Source organism: Oreochromis niloticus, linkage group LG14, assembly GCF_001858045.2.
Source record: "Oreochromis niloticus isolate F11D_XX linkage group LG14, O_niloticus_UMD_NMBU, whole genome shotgun sequence".
Taxonomy (NCBI): Eukaryota; Metazoa; Chordata; class Actinopteri; order Cichliformes; family Cichlidae; genus Oreochromis; species Oreochromis niloticus.
In genome coordinates, this window is record NC_031979.2 from 34353176 (window position 1) to 34370688 (window position 17513).

Here is a 17513-nt window from a genome sequence, read left to right on the forward strand (position 1 = left end):
CCACGCAGACGACTAGCTGGACTGTGGCGCCCTCTCCCTGTCGCAACTGCTTATGAGCATGAAAATTTACCTGAATAACCGCAGTTCATGTGTCGAGAAAACACATTTTTTATAACAATATTATTGCATGAGGGAAAAAAAAACAAAAAACAGTGCCAATTTGGGGGGAAAAAAACTACAAAAACCCCCAAAGCTTATTAAACTAAACCATTTTATTTCATGTTAGTCTTTGGGCCATCTGAAAAAACTGGAAAATCATTCATAAAAATCATATTTTACAGAACAGATGGTTTGGATTTTTTTGCCTGACATCATGAACATCATTACAAAACTACGCCTCTGTAAATTGGGTACAGTCAAACTGTTGCACAATTTCAAATCCACAGTGTGGAGTTCACACACAAATTCAACTTTCATTCCTTGTAGATGAAGTCACTGCTCTGAAAAGGCACGAGAGGAAAATGTTGCTGTTAACTTGCGTGGGCCAACAGCAGGACAAAAACCCCCCCCAAAAAAACCAAAAACATGTTTTTCTCATTTTTCATTTCCTTTAATCGCTTTTGGACTTCATGACATTTGTTTTCCTGGAGAAACAAATAAGGTCTCCAGTACTGGACTCACACTGTTTACAAAAAAACAAAAACAAAAATGCTAAATCTAATGAGATGCTGTGTCATTGCTCAAACCTGTTGTGCTTCCTGACACCATTATCTTGTACACTCTTATCAGTATTGTAGTCGCTGATGCCTCCAGGTGCACACATTGTGTGTTAATCTGTCTCCATCTGGCCAAACTGAAATGAACATTTGTCTTAAAGATGCTACAAAGAATCCACTTTATAATTCACCTCACTACTCATTGTATTCACAACGTGCCCTTTTGTTGACAACACCATGCCAACGTCTTGGCAACAACAACACTGAAGTAATTAAGCAGTAAACTGTCTCTGATGTGCTCACATGGTCAAAAAGAAACAAACAAAACTAAAAAAACTACAAAATGACACCAGACTAGTCACCATCAGTTCTGAGTTTCTTTTTCTTTTTCTTCTTCCTTCCTGAGCCCTCCACTTCTTCACCAAAGAATGTGTCCATGGGTTCACATTTCACAGGCACCTCTTCAGTCTTGACTTTGACACTGGGCTCCAGTCCCTCCTCCACCTCCTCTCGCTCTCTGTCCTTCTTTTTCTTCTTCTTCTTCCTCTTCTCCACAGAATAATCGCCCTCCTGGAAGGGGAGCTCCATCATTACTTCTTCCTGAAATTCATCTACAGGTTCCTCTTTCACATTCACCACTTCCTCTAGTCGCTCTTTTTTTATCCGTTTTTCCTTCTTTTTCTTCTTCTTTTTCCTCCCTTCTTCTTCTTCCTCCTCCTCATCTTCTTCTTGACCTGCTTCTTCTACGAATCGCTTGACCACCAGAGGTCGGAGAGTTGTGGAAGAGGGCCCGAAGGCAACTCCATCCAACTCATTCTCTGCCACGCAGGTCAGAGTGGGGGTCTTGCTGCCAAAAGGCTGGAATCGCTGTTTGAGTCCAGGCGGTATGGAGGGGGCTAGAGCAGCGGGGATGACCTGAGGGGCCTGATTGTTGCTGCTGTCTCCGTAGGTCTCGCACACATTAAGCAGGCCTGAAAAAGCAGGACCAACAACTATGCCATTTGACGGCTTCTTGTCACTGGTGAGCAGGCGGAGTTCTGAGGTACTGTGGTTGGATGCCAGGATGCTATAGATCTGCTGCCCGCTACCAGTCTTGGCTCCAGCTGGAGCAGCAGTAGGAACCTTCAGGGTCTGGAGACCAGAGAGGGGCACCTTGATGCCACTGAAGCTGGATGGAATGAGAAAAGGTGAGTAAAGCATCACTTAAAGTACTCTGGAAAAGGTTTAAACAAACTGGTTCTTCTTACACCGTCATGCTGTTACTTTGTTACTTGATATTTAATGTACTTTTAGTACAAAAGCAACATAATTCTCACAATGGGAAGTTGTCATTACCAGCAACCTGCGCCTTTGCTCACCTTAGCGATACTTGTCATAATGGGTCAGTTACCATTTGTAGATTTTAAATAGATACTAACAGATTTTACAGTCATCTCAATGACCTGATGACTACATGACTAGATTTTAACAAATGCCACGGAGAGGTTGTTTCTGTTAAATGCAGTTAACTCCAAGTGCCACGAAACTTAAAGGCCTGAAAACTTTTTAACAGTTCCACTGTGGAAACAAATATGAGACTAGAGGTGGACTCCTTTTAGAAATTACCTAAGTAGATTTAATCTCAGCGTTCCCTGACCAAAGTGCTGCACACAGTATCTACAACTACACACACAGGTAAATTATTACAGTTAAAAAAACAAAACAAAAAACAACAAAAAAAAAAAAACAGTGAACACATGATACAGAATTAAGAGGCCTTCAACAATAAGCAGACACATTAATCGCTCTTTTTATGTCAAGTGGTAACTGATTCTACAACCGTAGAGTAGCATCTATAAAGGTTCTGCCACTTTTTGTTTACGACATGATATTGGGACATATAAGAGAACTTTGCCAATGGATCAGAGAGACCTGGGAGCTGTAAACAAATAAGATTTTAAATAAGATCTTAAACTGAATGCCAGAATGAGACGGGGTGAGCAGTGACTCCATCGTTTTGATTTGACCAAAACTTCAGAGGATATCTGTGAGATTTCGCTTGAGTAATTGGAGATATGCGAGTGATATGCTGTGTGAATGTTTACTGATGATATCAGAGAAATATTCAGCTTTTGGCATCTTTCTGAAAGTATTGTTACTGTGGTATTTGCATCTGAAAATTGTTTGGGGTTTAAACTGCTTATATGATTGCATGGAGAGGAAGGACAAAACCCCCCCAAAAATACCATTGCAAAAAAAACAAGTTAAAAAAATAGTTTTATCCTTGTTATTATGTTAATAAAAATGTTTGCTGTGTCTGATAAAGGCAAAGGCAGACTGTACCCACCATTTGGGATCAAAGCTGGCAGGCGCTTTAATGAGCCATAACTCATTCTTGTTCTTCTTGAGGTTTTGTGCTAGAGTGCTTCTGCAAGGCTCGTGGCAGAAAGAGACAAAGTCAGGAGGACACTGGTACCTTGTGGTCTTATCTGTGGATTAAAAAACAACACCATCGAGTCAGAAGCACAGAAACTGTAACACCTTTTAGTGTGGATATTAACTTTCTTCTGTTTTGCTTTATCTATAAACCACATATTTAATGTAAACACAATCGTTACCTCTAGCCTGCTATACCGTTTGCCGTCCTCTGACTACTTCTAAGCCTTAATGAATCCGCTCTAACGTAAGTAACTACTAGCATATCACCTCCATTATTACACCAACTTCGTGCAACGTCTGCGTGTTAACTTACCTGATTCTGTCGGTTTTGCCGCTGATTCCACACCAGTGGTGTCCGCTTCATCTTCGCTCGATGAGGATGATATGTCTTTCGGCATTTTTTATTTTAAAATACGATCAAATTTCTGAAATTAAAAGTTTCTGTCTCCAAACGCATGGCTTGTGTGGGACGCACATGTGTTGACAAAAACTGAACCGTGACCTTTAAGTATTTCACTTCCGTGCCAGTTTTTACTGTAGTTCCACGACGAGGCCCTCCGTTGACTTCGGCGAGTATGCAAACTCAAATACCCACAATTCACCTCACGTGGTTACGTAACGTTCCAGAGCCCGTCTGAGAAGCAGTTGACAGCGGGGAAGAGTAGGCCGAAGTCGGTAAACACAACAAATATATCAAAATTAGTTGCAAACAACCAAAATATTTGAGCTAATTTCATATATGTAGAATGCGTAACATTATTTTAAAGCTGTGTGAGGTCCGTTAGGGGACAAAGTCAGTAGCAAAGAGGGCGTGCACCTGTCCACGCTAAGTAGGTTAACGCAGCTAACCTGTGTTAGCACGTTAGCAGGTTCGCTGAACACGCTCAGGTTAGCTCGGCCAGCCATGTCGTCCCCTTCCTCCTCCAGGCGCCAGTGGTGCTACCTGTGCGACCTGCCAAAGATGCCATGGACCGTGGTGTGGGACTTCAGTGAGGTGGTCTGCCGTGGATGCGTGAACTACGAAGGAGCCAACCAGATTGAATTCTTGATCGCGAGCGCCCGCCAGTTGAAGCGAACTCACGGCATGCAGGACGGTAACGTGAGGTCACCTGGTCCCTCTCCCAATAAACACGGCACATCAGCCCGGGGAGAGGTGGCTGCAGACGGAGGCAGGCCGCACGGGGACCGTTTCGAGAGGGGAGGAAGAGGAGAAATTACCGCATCAACTATTCGTGTACCGCCAAACGGGCTGCATCGTGACGGCCAGCCGCTTCAAGAAGTTAACCGTCAGAGCCCCAGTGGCAGCCGGAGATCCATGATTAGCGCAGCCATCCCTCCTAATCTAGTGACTCAGAGTATTGCAGGTATTCCCCCTGGGATACTTGCAGGGATGCCCGCTGGTCTGACGGCCCGGACAGCCCCTATGAGCAGCCCTATGATCTTCCCTGCCCCTGTGCTGGCAGAGATGAGCCGCAGACAGCTGGGAATAGGAATGGGGATCACCCCTTTTATCACGCCAGAGCTGGAGAGAGAGCTGAGTTCCTCCCAGAACCAGCCCAAGACGCAGACCCACACAGTTGTGGCTGGCAGCAGTACCAGCAAGAGTACAAGCCTGGCTTCTTCATCGTTCTCCATGGCTGGAGGTGTAAGCCAGACTAGTCCTAAACCTGCATCATCTCCAGCCAGGCAGCCACGCCCCCTAACTGCAAGGTCAGGAGGAGAGCCCCTAGGATCCAGCACCTCAGCAGAGGCAGCTACCACTGCTGCCGCAGCGTTACCCCACAGCGGTGCCTCTGAGCTGGCATCTGCATCTGCCAATAACAGCCATTCAGCTGGAAACAGTCTGTCCTGCACCTTGTGTCATGAGAGACTGGAAGACACCCACTTTGTTCAATGTCCATCAGTGCCAGGCCACAGGTTTGTATGTTTGTCGTTTATTTTTGTCATTCTAAGACAGTATTGTTATATAAATATCCTGAAACATTGTTTGTTTTTAGCTTTTAGCCAGGTTAGCTATTTAAATATGTTTTGCACACAAAAGCATTCATTTGTTAAACTGGTTATAAATATATATCCTGCAGTTGTTAGTGTCCCTAATACAGTAATTATGTCCACTGTAATACTCTTCCTCCGCCAAATATAGGTTCTGCTTCCCGTGCACGAGAGGGTATATCCAGAGTAGGCATGGTGATGGGGAAGTGTACTGCCCCAGCGGAGAGCGCTGTCCATTGGATACCTCTCCCAACAGTCCCCCATGGGCCTTCATGCAGGGGGAGATAACCACCATTCTGGGAAATGGTGCTGCCGGTTCAGGATCGAGCGGAGCAGGATCTGCTTCAGCTCCTGCATCAGCTCCTACATCTGGAGCCAGTACTGGACCTGGAGCTGCAGCTTCATCAGGGTCTGGAAGTGGAACAGCAGCACCAACAGCTGGAGCCGGAGCAGGGAGTGGGAGTGGGAGTGGAGATGTCACTGTCAAGAAAGAGAGAGAGACGTGATGGTGGTTTGAGTGGCAGCATGGACCCAACACAGCAACAGGCAGGTCTACAGACATCTGACCTTTGTGAAGAAAATTTATAAAAAGCACTTACGTTTGGTGTTTATGTTATTGATATGAAGTGGGATAAAGTGGGGCACAAAATAAAAAAATACACAAAAATACAAAAGGAGAGGCTCTCCTGTTGTATTCTATAAGTGTTTTAACAGTAATATCCATAATCCCAGCCATGGTATGATTAATATGCTTGCAGGTCATATTAATTATATTTTCATGTGTTTGTTTTCTGTCCCAGAATCATATCCCAGATCAGAACAGACGTCTCCCCCGAACAGCTAAGGGTCCCAGAAGAGAAGCAACGCAACAACCCACAAATCTCAAAACATCCATTAAGCAAGTTAAACTGCTTGTCACATCGCAATGAAGTCAAAACTATTAGGCCTAATCAGAGATCTGATGATGGCGGCAAAGACTGCCTGCACACATCACTTGTTTTTTCTCTAAGCAACTGCTGATTTTTGCCACTGTATAGTGAGCTTGTGAAATTAAATTTCCCAATGCATTCTGTGCATTGCATGCTCACTTGCAGCAATGCTGTAAAACAGTTTAATGCCATTTTTTCAGTCCAGAAAACAGCACAGATACTCATGGAATATCACCAACACAACCAGACATACATCGTAAAAATGTCCCTAATGATGCAATGGTGGAATCACATGTTCAGGACGAATCACAAGCTGGACAGCGGCTACTGCTTAAGAGTTGGTAATTAGTTGTATTACTCGAAACAAGCATCGCTTTCACATTAGCAGATGGATATAGATTATAGCATTCCTATCTGAATACATACAGTGCAGCTTTGTCAGGTGCTTCCTGGATCTTCCCATTAAGCACAAGATATCCTTTAGTGTTGGTGCTTTGGCACTATAGCTGCGCTACATTGGCTGCTGAGGTGTGACAGCAACTTTTAACAGGAGTGCAAAGGCCTAGTGAGGATGTAGAGGTGATGATGGCACATTTTACAGGGTTGACTACCAAGAGACCCTGATTTGTGCCCCATTCAGAGCTGTGTTTTTTAACCTTTGTTTTGTTTTGTTTTTACCTCGGTTTATGCTCTCAGATCCACTCACTGGTTAGGTTTAGGCACTAAAGACTACTTGGTTAAGGTTAGTGAACCCTGCTCCTTGACAAATGATGCGTTGTAAGCAATTGATGACTCATTTATACCATAACTCAGTGTGTCACAGCAAACATGCTAAAGGACACTTTGTGCATAAATTAGTTACGGTTTAGCTTCAATACCTGGTAGTGATTGGCACCTTGGGGATAAAAACAGAAATACTTTAGTCAAAGCAACTGACATCAGTTTAATTTGTGTCAGTGATGGCTTGTTAGGAGACCTGATAGATGAGTGATTAGAGTTCTCAAACTCTTAGACAATAGCCGCTTTCCAGTGTTGTCAGCATACACTCAGCTTTGTGCAGGGAAAAGCACAAATATATATACTACATATACATACACATATATGTATATATATATATGGTTTTTTTTTTTTGTTGTTGTTTTTTTTTTACATGTATGTCAAAGTATAACTAAACAGCAGCCACAGCTGTTCTTTTTATTGTTGAAAAGTTGAGTTAATTGTCTTGGGAAAAAATGCCATATTATTTACCAGTGCTTCATCAAATGAAATATTTTCTGCTTCTACAAGTTAAATTTACAGCTTATAACTGACATGACACTGACAGTGATGATGTAATGTACCTTCAGCAGATTTTTTTTTTTTTATTGCTTCATGACTGAACCTGTGTCCTGATGCACAGATTTTTCTTTCTTTTCTAAAAAAATCTCCAGTAAAACATCTAAACAAACCTGCGTTAGATGTGGACAGAATGCCAGTAGAGACATTTCTGTGCGCTTGTGCATTTGTTGTTTTTGTTTTGGGTTTTTTTTGTCAGCTTAAATTGAAGCTGACTTTAACTCAGAGAAAGGAGAATGTTTTGCTGTGTAGACACAACCAGTTAACCTGTCAGCGCGTCGACCAGCAGCAGAAACTCAGTGTTTGACTGTATTTAAATGTTGCTTTCATACGAAATCCAGCCCAGCCTACATTTTACCCCGAATGTATATAAAAAAAAAAATCTATTGATAGGCCTACGATTATATTTTATACTAGAATGTTAAATGTTATATACTGTAAAGAACTGTAATAGTACACACGTGCAATCCTTAGACATAGTACATGCAACAGTTTGACATATGGTATTAAAAAAATTGCGCATAATTTCTTAAACTTTTTTTTTTTTTTTAAAGTGAGAATCCACTGAAATGCAGAAATCTTTGTTTCTGATCCAGAGATGTTTAATAAATCTGTGTGGTCTGGTTTCCAGTCATAGTATTGAATATTGTATATTATTTCCCATTTGCTATATTTCAAAATTAATTTCATAAATACATTAAAGTGTGCAGGGATTTCATGTTCCTAAATTGAACAACCAGACATTGTAATGATAATATGTCAAAATGAGTTTGTTTTTTGGTGGATTCTCTCTTTATGTGCAGTGAGTACTTGACAGTACAGAAGCACAGACAAACCAAAGGTAATTTTATGCCCAAACTGATGTTTATAAATGTAAATGTTTTATGGAAGACATATATATATTTCATTATTTGATGGCCAAGTTTCAACCAGCTGGTTCTCTTCATTAGGCCGTTACAGTTAACAGGCCCATGTGTTCTACTGTACTTATAGGATATGTACAATATAGTACTATAGTCTGCAGCAGATTCTTACATAGCACTTATATATTTTAAAGGGGACCTATTATGCTAATTTCTAGTTCGGTATTTTTATGCTTTTACTTTGCTAGAGTAGCTTTGCATGACTCATAGTTCAAAATAATTCACAGTTTTTCTCGGACTGGGCCTTGATGCAGCCCTCCAATTCATTCTGTCTGAAAAAAGCCATTTTATGGCTTTTCTCTCCCTTAAAGTCATCTTTCTTCTGATTGGCTGCCTGTCACAAACAAAAGGCTTAAAGAGCTGGTGGGTGGGGCTTTCTCTTTGACATCATACAGAACTAAAAATAGAAAAGAAGCCTCAGAAACTGAGTGTTTAGAGCCTGAGTTATAAGGTGACCAGGATTACATGTACATACACTGACCTCGTGTTTTGAAATTTTAGCCATGTTTCTTATATGCATCCACCTCATTATATATTTGACAGAAATTCAGGAGGAAAAAAAGCATAATAGGTCCACTTTACAAAAAGATCCCACAGATCAGGCCTGTTGTAGAGAAACATCTTTGAAGAAATGTAATAGTATAATATGCACTGATACGTCATGCAATCCCTTGTTAAGTGCCTTTAAAAATGTTTACCATCTGTTTTTGTGTCTGGGAACCTCAGGGGAAGTTAGGAGTGCAATGGCTTCTTTTATTGTCTTGTCAATGATTAACCTGAATCTGCTTCCCTTCGATCACCATCTGACCGCTTTTGCTTTTATCTGAAGCCTTCGTAAAGTTGACAGGCCCTTCGGTGTTTTATTTGAATCCTCCCACTATATCGTTTTTCATTTATGTGACTTTTTTTGTAGATCTGTCAGTTTTATTGCAGCTTCCTGTACAACATAAAACCAGGAATAAATGGGATGGAAACTTGTCCTTCTCTTTGTTGTTTATTTACAAGTTTTACTGAGTATCTTTACCTGTTTATTGAATTATTTCTGGGTAAAACTTCATATAATGAAACTACTCACCATCCTTTTGTTAGAATCGAAAGACTTATATGCTTGCTGTCTGAAATTGCTAGTCAAGTCAAGGAATTTTCATATATTTATTGCTTGTGCAACCATGCATCCTTACTCTAATTATCTGGGCCCAGCTCGCTGGAGTAGATCTCTGAGCAGTGATGCCCAGATCTTGTGCTTTCCAACCACTGCTTACAGCTTTTCCAGAGTGGACATTGGAGCATTCCCAAGCCAGCCTAGTTTGGGACTGCCAAAATTGGTTTGACTAGTGTCTAATGTCCATCATATGGTGTGTTTTGCCTTTAATCTGTTGGTATTTATCAGCTCTAATGCTGAAAACGTGTAATTTAACCTGCAAGTCTTGCCTGTAGACTTGGTTACAGCTAAACTTCATGTCTAATTCATCTTTAAAATCAAAGAGTCAGAGTAAAGCGCCCCCGTGTTTTAATGTAACAGCAGTCTGTGAAATTTCTTATTATACCTGTGCTCCTTTATAATCCCAACAAGAAACTGCACAAAGCAGAGCTTGTAGCTGCGACTCGGTTTTAAGGACCACATGGTGGCGCTCCTGGTCTTAGAGTGCCTGAAGGAGAAGACGCTGTGTGGCAGCATGATCTTTTGTCAGGTCCATTAGGCCTACAGCCTGAGGAGTCGGTAATCCTTTAAAATTGAGAACTGTCGCACTTTAACCTGTTACTGCCTAAACATCTTCTGTTTTTACCAAAGAGGCCACAGCTTCGGGTCTCTGCCCTTGGTCAGTAGCTGTAGTAGTAAATAAACTAGTCAGCCTGAATAAAGTTACGCATTCCTGATTAATTTTCACTATTTTGATTGTGATGAAGAGAAGGGCGGGCAGTGATCATTTAAATGTCGCTCTCCACCGCCCGACCATCGTCCTCCAGTTACGCGGATCTCCTGCTTTCCCCATTAGTGTCAGCTCATTACAGCTATTGTTAAACCAGTTATGGAGGTGTTAATGGCCGGTGGAAGATCCATTGGATTGAAAAGCAGCCCGCAGAGTGAGAGAGGTGCCTTTTAAAAGTTCGATTAAAGGTGTTTATTAGACGCAGAAAAAAAAGTCTTGGAAAAAAAAAACATACTGAACCCTTTTACGCAGCAGGTGTATCGATATATTAAGTATCAACTGAGATCAGTTAAACAGGTTGTACTTGCAGGATTGTCTGTATTTGTTATTCTTAAGTTTAACAGGACACATAAGCTGTAAACACCACAAACCTCTCCAGAAAAAAAAAAACCATACAAACTTGATGATGCACAAATTTTAATATTTATGAATTCAAATTTCCATTTGAGACATTTGCGGGGCAGTAGGCAAATGATTAGCAGATGCGCTTTAGTCTGTCCCGTTTTATTGACTCATACTCGGATAACTGAAACCTCGTAGGGGAGAGGGGTTTGAGGCCTTAGGGTAAAAGCGGTTTGGATCGTTTCAGGCCCTGAAGAAAAACTGAAGACGTTCAACTTGTAAACTTGAGTAAAAAAATAGGATGAGATCAAGGCTCCATTATAATGAAGAGTCGTTTCGTCCACTTCTCATTTAAATTCACTAATACGTCAAATTAACGTACATTTTAACCAGGAAGCTTTTTTTTCATGTGAGCTCAGAATTGACTTACAAATATTTAATCCACGGAGAAAAAAAAATCACCCAGGCTTGGTTACATCGTTACGACATGCAGGCGTTAGTTTATTCCACGTGTTAATGGATGTGACAGCACTTTGCGAGCAGGTGATAATCTGTCCCTTTGACAGGTGATATCACGCAGAGCGTCTGATTAACTATAAATGCACGTTGACCTGAATCCCTCCCTCTCATCTCTGTTTTCGTGAGGGCAGCAGCCTTTAAATGGACGCCACGGAGAAATTTCATTGCTGGAAATGTCGTGTTTCCAATAAATCTTCACGCAACTGAATCCTTTACACTCTGCATAATATTGTTGCATCTGCGCACTAACAGGCCAGTTCCTTCCTGTGATTTCCACGGGATCTTATCGCCCAGTTTTAATCCCGTCGACCTCCCGCCTGCGCATCAATTACATCTCCATTGACTTGCCATTAAGCATAAGCATTGACATTCACAGGCCTCCGTCTGCAGCGAGGCCTGATGTGTATTCCACAACACAGGAGTCCGGGCCCATGCATTAGGCCAGGACTAGGCTACATTATTTATTTCTTTGTAGCGACCGGGCCTCCTCTGAGAAAAAAGAAGCTCTCCAACAAAGTTCCCAGGGCGAGGAGGTCTCTCACATTCAAACGACCCCAATATGCGTAAAATGCGCACATGAGCCATCCTTATCCAACGGTTGGATAAAGATCTGTCTGTTTATGTGCGGGGATAAGCTTCTTGGTCAGCTGTGTTTACTTTTTTTTTTGTATTCCTTCTGTTTTACTTGGTTTTCGTGACGAAGATTCAGAAGAACGTAGAAGCAGATGGTCTAAAATTGCGATAAGTCTCAGGCGATTCATGCTTTTATCAAAATATGTGAAGGCCAAAGTTGTCACGATTACATATTTTGTTATTCAAGCCCGAATTCTATTTTTCTAATTCTTTTAGAAAAATAGATTTGTTAGCAAAACTGCAGAAACCAGATACTTAATGTTTAAAGAATTGAAAAAGTAATTTTGGATTTTAATGACGCGCTTTTCTGTAGATTTTTATTTTTTTTTTATTTTTCATATATATATATATATATTTTTTGCTCCAGTTTCGAAACGTGTTTGATATTTAACTTTTAGTCATGATCAACAAAATTCTTCTGAAATACTGAGAAACATCCCAAAAATGCGCACAGCTTTTGAACAGTAATACACTTGCTCGGGTGGTTTTCGCCAGCACAGCCGCGGGGCCAATATCCAGCACGCCAGGGGGCTACATCTGCCTTCTTTGTTGGGCCCTTCCTGCCCAATTCAAAAGTCAGGGCGGGGCGGGGCCGAGCAGAGCCTTATAAGAGAAGGGCGTCCAGGTTCCTCTACTGTATTTCCAAGTTATATCTCCGTCTGTCGCGCGCTGCGTCCCGAGGGCCCGGTGACCAGAAGAAAAAAACGGGCCACGAGAAAGAAGCAGAAGTCTGTTGAGCATTAACAAGTTTAAAGCTGCCAAACAATGGATTACTGACAACTAAGAAACGCAGACTTACCTGTTCTCCGGAGCGGAATCGCATCACTTTTTCATTTTTACGCATTCTCCGTGCGACAAGAGAAACCTTTCTGCTTGGATTTTCCTCCTGATACGTGCCAACTTTTAGGAGGACTTTTTATTTATTTTTGTTATTCTGAAAAGTTCGGTCACAGATAAAATATTCTCTTCTGAAGACTTTTGTTTGGGATGTTGAGTTCTGTGAAGATGGAAGAGTGGAATACTTACTACACAGCCAGCGAGGCCAGCGAGGTAATGACAAGCGAAAACGTGAAAATATCAACAACTACAAATCCAGTTTTTTATTTACTCTTGTTATAAATATTGCCGAGGTCTCCCTCTTTGTTTGGGGTGATTTAAAAAAGGGAGAAAGAGAGACAGACCGTTAGGGAAGACAAAATGTTCGCTTATGCAGCGGGACTCCGAATCAGAAGTAGTTGTAATGCTTTGATACATTCGAAAATAATCTTATAAAAGTAGGCGAAAACCTCGAGTTAACATGGAAATATTATGACACTGTCGTAAGAATCAAAACATCCGCGTAAGCCATTAATAATGGAAAATCAAATCTCGAGAATCTGGACAAAAATAAAAAATAAAAATAAATAAAAGTAAGAAAATAAGAAACTCGTAATATGTGAGTAACTAATATTTTTAGCAGTTATAGTAAACAAACATCATAAATAAGCAAGAAATAAAAAGCAAGTCAGGAAGGGGCTCGCTGTTTCTGCAAAATAAATACTTTGATTTTAAATCAACAATGAAACAATTATAATTTAACGGATTTCCTAATAAATCGATCGTCCGTGAGAATTATATGATGTTTTTAAAGGACATATCCTCACTGTTAGGCCTTTATCCTTTGTGTCTCTACAGCCGCTTAAGTCGTGCAACGATTCAAGTGTAAATGAAACAAGACTTTTTCCTCCCTAATTCAATTAGGAGGTAATTCCATCAGCAGCAGCAGCAGTTCTCACCTCAACCCAGCCTGATTAAATTACCGAGAAGAAAGCGTTTGATAATAATTAACCAAAAATAAGCGGGCTAAGATAGTCTGTCTTTTATCACCCGCAGATTTAGTATTTTCGCATCCATAAAAATTAAATATCAGTAAGACTCGGGATTCAGAGAACCACAATTCTTGACATTTAGCACTGAATTATTCAACTTTATTCGACACAAAAAGGACTTGGAAGTAGTATCACTCCTCCACTTTAGGTTAAATACTGAAGAACTTGTTTTTTCCATGGCGCAGTGGAGGAGGCCGTCTGACCGAGAGGCACCATGACGCGCTTTTTACGCATTTTCAGGTTAACATCGCTGTGTGAAATCCATGTCCCCTCTCAGCACACTGAGAGCTTCATTGTGCATTGATAAGAAGTGACTTTTAACACTGGGAGTCTGGGAGTGTTTCCTTTCACATTTCACGTTTTGCGCAAGAAATTTAGATCAGTTATTTCCAACAGATTTTTGCAGTGTTAAAAACTGAAATCAAAATAATTAATAATAACAGGATTTGTATAATTATTTTTCCCATTTTATTTCTTTTCTGTGTTCACATTGCAACTAACTAGATGTTGTTCCTCCCCTTTACTTCAGATGTACTCATCTCCTACAACCATGAACTCTGGTCTGGGCTCCATGGGCTCTATGAGCACCATCAATAACTACATCAACTTGAACCCAGCCACTGTCTCGCCTGCTGGTATGAACATGTCATATCACCCACCCACCACCAGCATCAGCAGTTCACCACTGGCCTCAATGGGCTCCGCTCCCGGCCACATGTCCCTCTCCCCAGTGGCCCCATCCCTCACCTCAGGCTCACTAACTCAGCTGGGCCCTGCTGCTCCAGGCTCCCTGAGTTCTTTGTCCCACTATCAGGACATTAGCCCATCCATGAGTCAGCTGGGATACACCTCTCCTGCAACTCTGAACCGAGCAGGGGCAAAGGAGATTAACCCAAAGCCCTTCCGACGGCCAATGACCCATGCCAAGCCACCATACTCCTACATCTCCCTCATCACCATGGCCATCCAGCAGAGTGGCAGCAAGATGTTAACCCTGAACGAGATTTACCAGTGGATCATGAACCTGTTCCCCTACTACCGTGAGAACCAGCAGCGCTGGCAGAACTCCATCCGACATTCCCTCTCCTTCAACGACTGCTTTGTGAAGGTGGCTCGCTCACCCGACAAGCCGGGTAAAGGCTCTTATTGGACTCTCCACCCACAGTCGGGCAACATGTTTGAGAACGGCTGCTACCTGAGGCGCCAGAAACGCTTCAAGATTGAGGACAAGTCAGCAAAAAAGGCAGCCAAGAACCAGGACATGGGCTCAGGAAAAGTAGTTCACAGTGTCGATCACTTGGTGGAGGATCGCAGCCCTGGAGGTGGATCAGAGGGAGCAGACTCCACCCACTCGGATAACTCCCACCCGGGATCTTCAGATGACCAGCCCCATTCCCGAAACTCGATGGTTTCACTGGAATGTCCTCCATTGTCCTCCTCACACCTCCACAACCCACCTGTCTCCCTGCCACCCTCCTCCACCACCTCATCTTCCATCTCTCCATCCTCCATGTCCCTCACTGGCACCTCCTCCTCCAACCCACTCCTCCACTCCCAGACTCTACCTAGTAGCTCCCACCTCCTGCCTAGTGTCATGCAGCAACACATGGACATACAGAGCGACCCCCTCAAGTCTTTAGACCCCCACTACAACTTCAACCATCCATTCTCCATCACCAACCTCATGTCCAACGAGCAAAAGATGGACCTCAAATCCTACCAGGACCAGCTGATGACCTACAACACCTACGCTGGGACCTCTCCTGTAGCAGCGAAGCAGATCTACGACAGCCCGGGGCCGACCACAATGGACTCGGGCGCTTACTACCAAACTCTGTACAGCCGCTCAGTACTCAATGCCTCCTAATATGGACTTTTAGCGACTCCCACACACACACAAACCTGCTCATGGAGGAAAGCCAAGATGGAGACTTCTGTGTCTCCCTGCATCTGTTAAAATGGACTCCAATGCTTTTGCCATCTTCCTCTTTCATTCTCTCTGTGTCTCTGGACTTCAAAACTCACATCCAAAATAAAATGGCTGCCATGTTTAGAGGGACAAAAGAGGACACTTTTTCTTTTTACCATCTCTGTCAAACAAGGAGACAAACTGGTTACATGGGGGACAGAAAAGTGAAGCTGGACAATAGGAGGTCTTAAATGATAATGAAGTCATTTAATTCATCTGTGTGTAAGTTAAAGTCCAATCCTGAGAATTGTGTGTGGCAAAAATAGCCTTGTATAAAATGTAAATAGAGGTAATGAGGAGGGGAAAGGATATTTGCATTTATTTATGAAGGGAGAAATTTTAATATAACTTGTATTGTGCTCTGTCGACCAGTTACAACCGCAATGTGAGGTTTCGTTTTTTATCCAGAGGAAAGTTTCAGGTTACTGCTTCAGGCAGGTGTTACTGCAACTGGAGACATTTAAAATCGTTTCTTTGTGAGTGTGTTACAACATTGGTCATTTTTTGTTTTCACACCGTGATCTGTCGTGTTTTTGTCAGATCGGGCGTCTGTCAATTTAAACGTGTAGCTCATGAACTCTGTGCTTTCAAAAAAATGTGTCGTCTTTTGGTTAATATGAAGAAAAAAAAAGTTGTGTTCCTGCTGAGGTTTAGAGTAAAAGTAACCAAAAAAAAAAGAAAAATCTGTAGTGAGAAGGAAAGATGCAAAGCAACTGTGGTAAAAAAAAAATAAAAAAAAATATGTGATGTGTTTCAGATGACCAAAAAATAGTTCCTTTTATTACTACGTAAAGCATTTTAACTGCTTGCCTTTCCAGAGACTGTAACATTTCGAATAACAGTTAACTGGTGAGGTGCATGGAGGAGTTCTGTCAGTTACTAACAGTGGGGGGAGGAGAGATGCACTACTGGAGGATTTACATACAGTACTTTGCACTATAGAGCTCTCAATGGCCAGGTGGGCTGATAGTGTGTGTGTGTGTTACAACAATACGTAGGAATGTCCTCCTTAAACTGTCAACGGATCAGCTAAGTAGTAACCGTGTAAAAGTGGGTCAAAAGACCGCCCCAATGTCTGAAAAGTGCCTTTTCTTCAAATGACTTCTGATGTGATAAGAGATCAATGTATGGATGATCTTTTGAAGGATGATAAGCAGCAGAGGATGCAGAAGTTTCAGGTCATGCGATGTCCTCTGTGGAACATGTTTTAGTTTCAATGCCAAATGTCCTTTATTTAAAATATGTTGCTTTTCCAACTTTGAAAGTGTGCTGATATAATATATTGTTTGTGTTTTCTTTTCTTTCGGTTTAAGTGTGATCACACTGATTCATGTTTCTTTTTTCTTATTAAAGAGGGGACAAATGGTGTCTTTGCTTTTCTTCTTTCCATCATTTTTAATAAAGGAAGAGTTTGTTGGTCAGTACATCCTGGATCAAACATAAACAAAACAGCAAATCCTTAGCGTGGATTTGCTGTTTTGGATTAGAAGAAAACACATCAGCTCTTTAAGGATTTCACACAGATAAAGCATTCAAGAACAGCCTCGTATTACAGATTTTATTATTTTAATAAGCGTGACAGTATAAAAGTTGAGCCTTTTTCAAGATCATTTTTGCAAATGCACAAACATTTCTAAAAGTTAGCCACTGAAACAAATGTTACAGCAGACAAATTAATTATAAAATTATATTTTTCTACATCCTGCACTTTTGTTGGCAGCAGCTCTTACTTGTCCTGGCCAATCAGTCACAGCTCTTTGGTAGGGTAGTGCTGCAGCAATAGCACCGCCTTGTTGAAACAGCTCCTGACCAAATGACTGTGGTGTGCGACATGTAGGACATGTAGGACTGGTAGACTAAACATGGCTGGATCACACTGAGATCCTCAAAGCCGACCTCTGCGCAGACCCTCTGCCTGGGCGGCATCGCACACACACAGAGTGAGGCCCTGACCACTCCAAAAACTACTGACCTGCCTCTGACCCTGCACTAGAAAAA

At 41.8% G+C, this 17513-nt stretch overlaps 3 protein-coding genes across 3 annotated transcripts; 2 read left to right on the plus strand and 1 right to left on the minus strand.

The window, feature by feature from the left end:
- Window positions 1-528: 528 nt before the first annotated feature.
- On the minus strand, window positions 529-4064 carry polr1g (RNA polymerase I subunit G). Its single transcript, XM_005461110.4, has 4 exons — window positions 3924-4064; window positions 3388-3708; window positions 2983-3124; window positions 529-1824 (listed from the first exon to the last, which is right to left on the minus strand). The coding sequence occupies exons 2-4, from the start codon at window positions 3470-3472 to the stop codon at window positions 1011-1013; spliced, it is 1041 nt and encodes a 346-aa protein (XP_005461167.3). The 5' UTR covers window positions 3473-3708; window positions 3924-4064; the 3' UTR covers window positions 529-1010.
- Window positions 3955-9233, plus strand: irf2bp1 (interferon regulatory factor 2 binding protein 1). Its single transcript, XM_005461109.4, has 3 exons — window positions 3955-4991; window positions 5218-5612; window positions 5867-9233. The coding sequence occupies exons 1-2, from the start codon at window positions 3979-3981 to the stop codon at window positions 5570-5572; spliced, it is 1368 nt and encodes a 455-aa protein (XP_005461166.1). The 5' UTR covers window positions 3955-3978; the 3' UTR covers window positions 5573-5612; window positions 5867-9233.
- A 3070-nt stretch (window positions 9234-12303) lies between these two features.
- Window positions 12304-16882, plus strand: foxa3 (forkhead box A3). Its single transcript, XM_003456378.5, has 2 exons — window positions 12304-12728; window positions 14076-16882. Exons 1-2 carry the CDS (start codon window positions 12666-12668, stop codon window positions 15411-15413), a joined length of 1401 nt encoding a protein of 466 aa, XP_003456426.1. The 5' UTR covers window positions 12304-12665; the 3' UTR covers window positions 15414-16882.
- The last annotated feature ends 631 nt before the right edge of the window (window positions 16883-17513 follow it).

What these genes read in the sequence shown, in the direction of transcription:
- polr1g (XM_005461110.4), bottom strand. Translation starts at nt 3,472, where the DNA reads ATGCCGAAAGACATATCATCCTCATCGAGCGAAGATGAAGCGGACACC. An exon ending in GGCAAAACCGACAGAATCAG is followed by an intron (nt 3,125 to 3,387) that starts GTAAGTTAACAC and finishes TTTAATCCACAG; the next exon opens with ATAAGACCACAAGGTACCAG. An exon ending in GCCAGCTTTGATCCCAAATG is followed by an intron (nt 1,825 to 2,982) that starts GTGGGTACAGTC and finishes CATTCCATCCAG; the next exon opens with CTTCAGTGGCATCAAGGTGC.
- irf2bp1 (XM_005461109.4), top strand. Translation starts at nt 3,979, where the DNA reads ATGTCGTCCCCTTCCTCCTCCAGGCGCCAGTGGTGCTACCTGTGCGAC. An exon ending in CCATCAGTGCCAGGCCACAG is followed by an intron (nt 4,992 to 5,217) that starts GTTTGTATGTTT and finishes CGCCAAATATAG; the next exon opens with GTTCTGCTTCCCGTGCACGA.
- foxa3 (XM_003456378.5), top strand. Translation starts at nt 12,666, where the DNA reads ATGTTGAGTTCTGTGAAGATGGAAGAGTGGAATACTTACTACACAGCC. An exon ending in CAGCCAGCGAGGCCAGCGAG is followed by an intron (nt 12,729 to 14,075) that starts GTAATGACAAGC and finishes CCTTTACTTCAG; the next exon opens with ATGTACTCATCTCCTACAAC.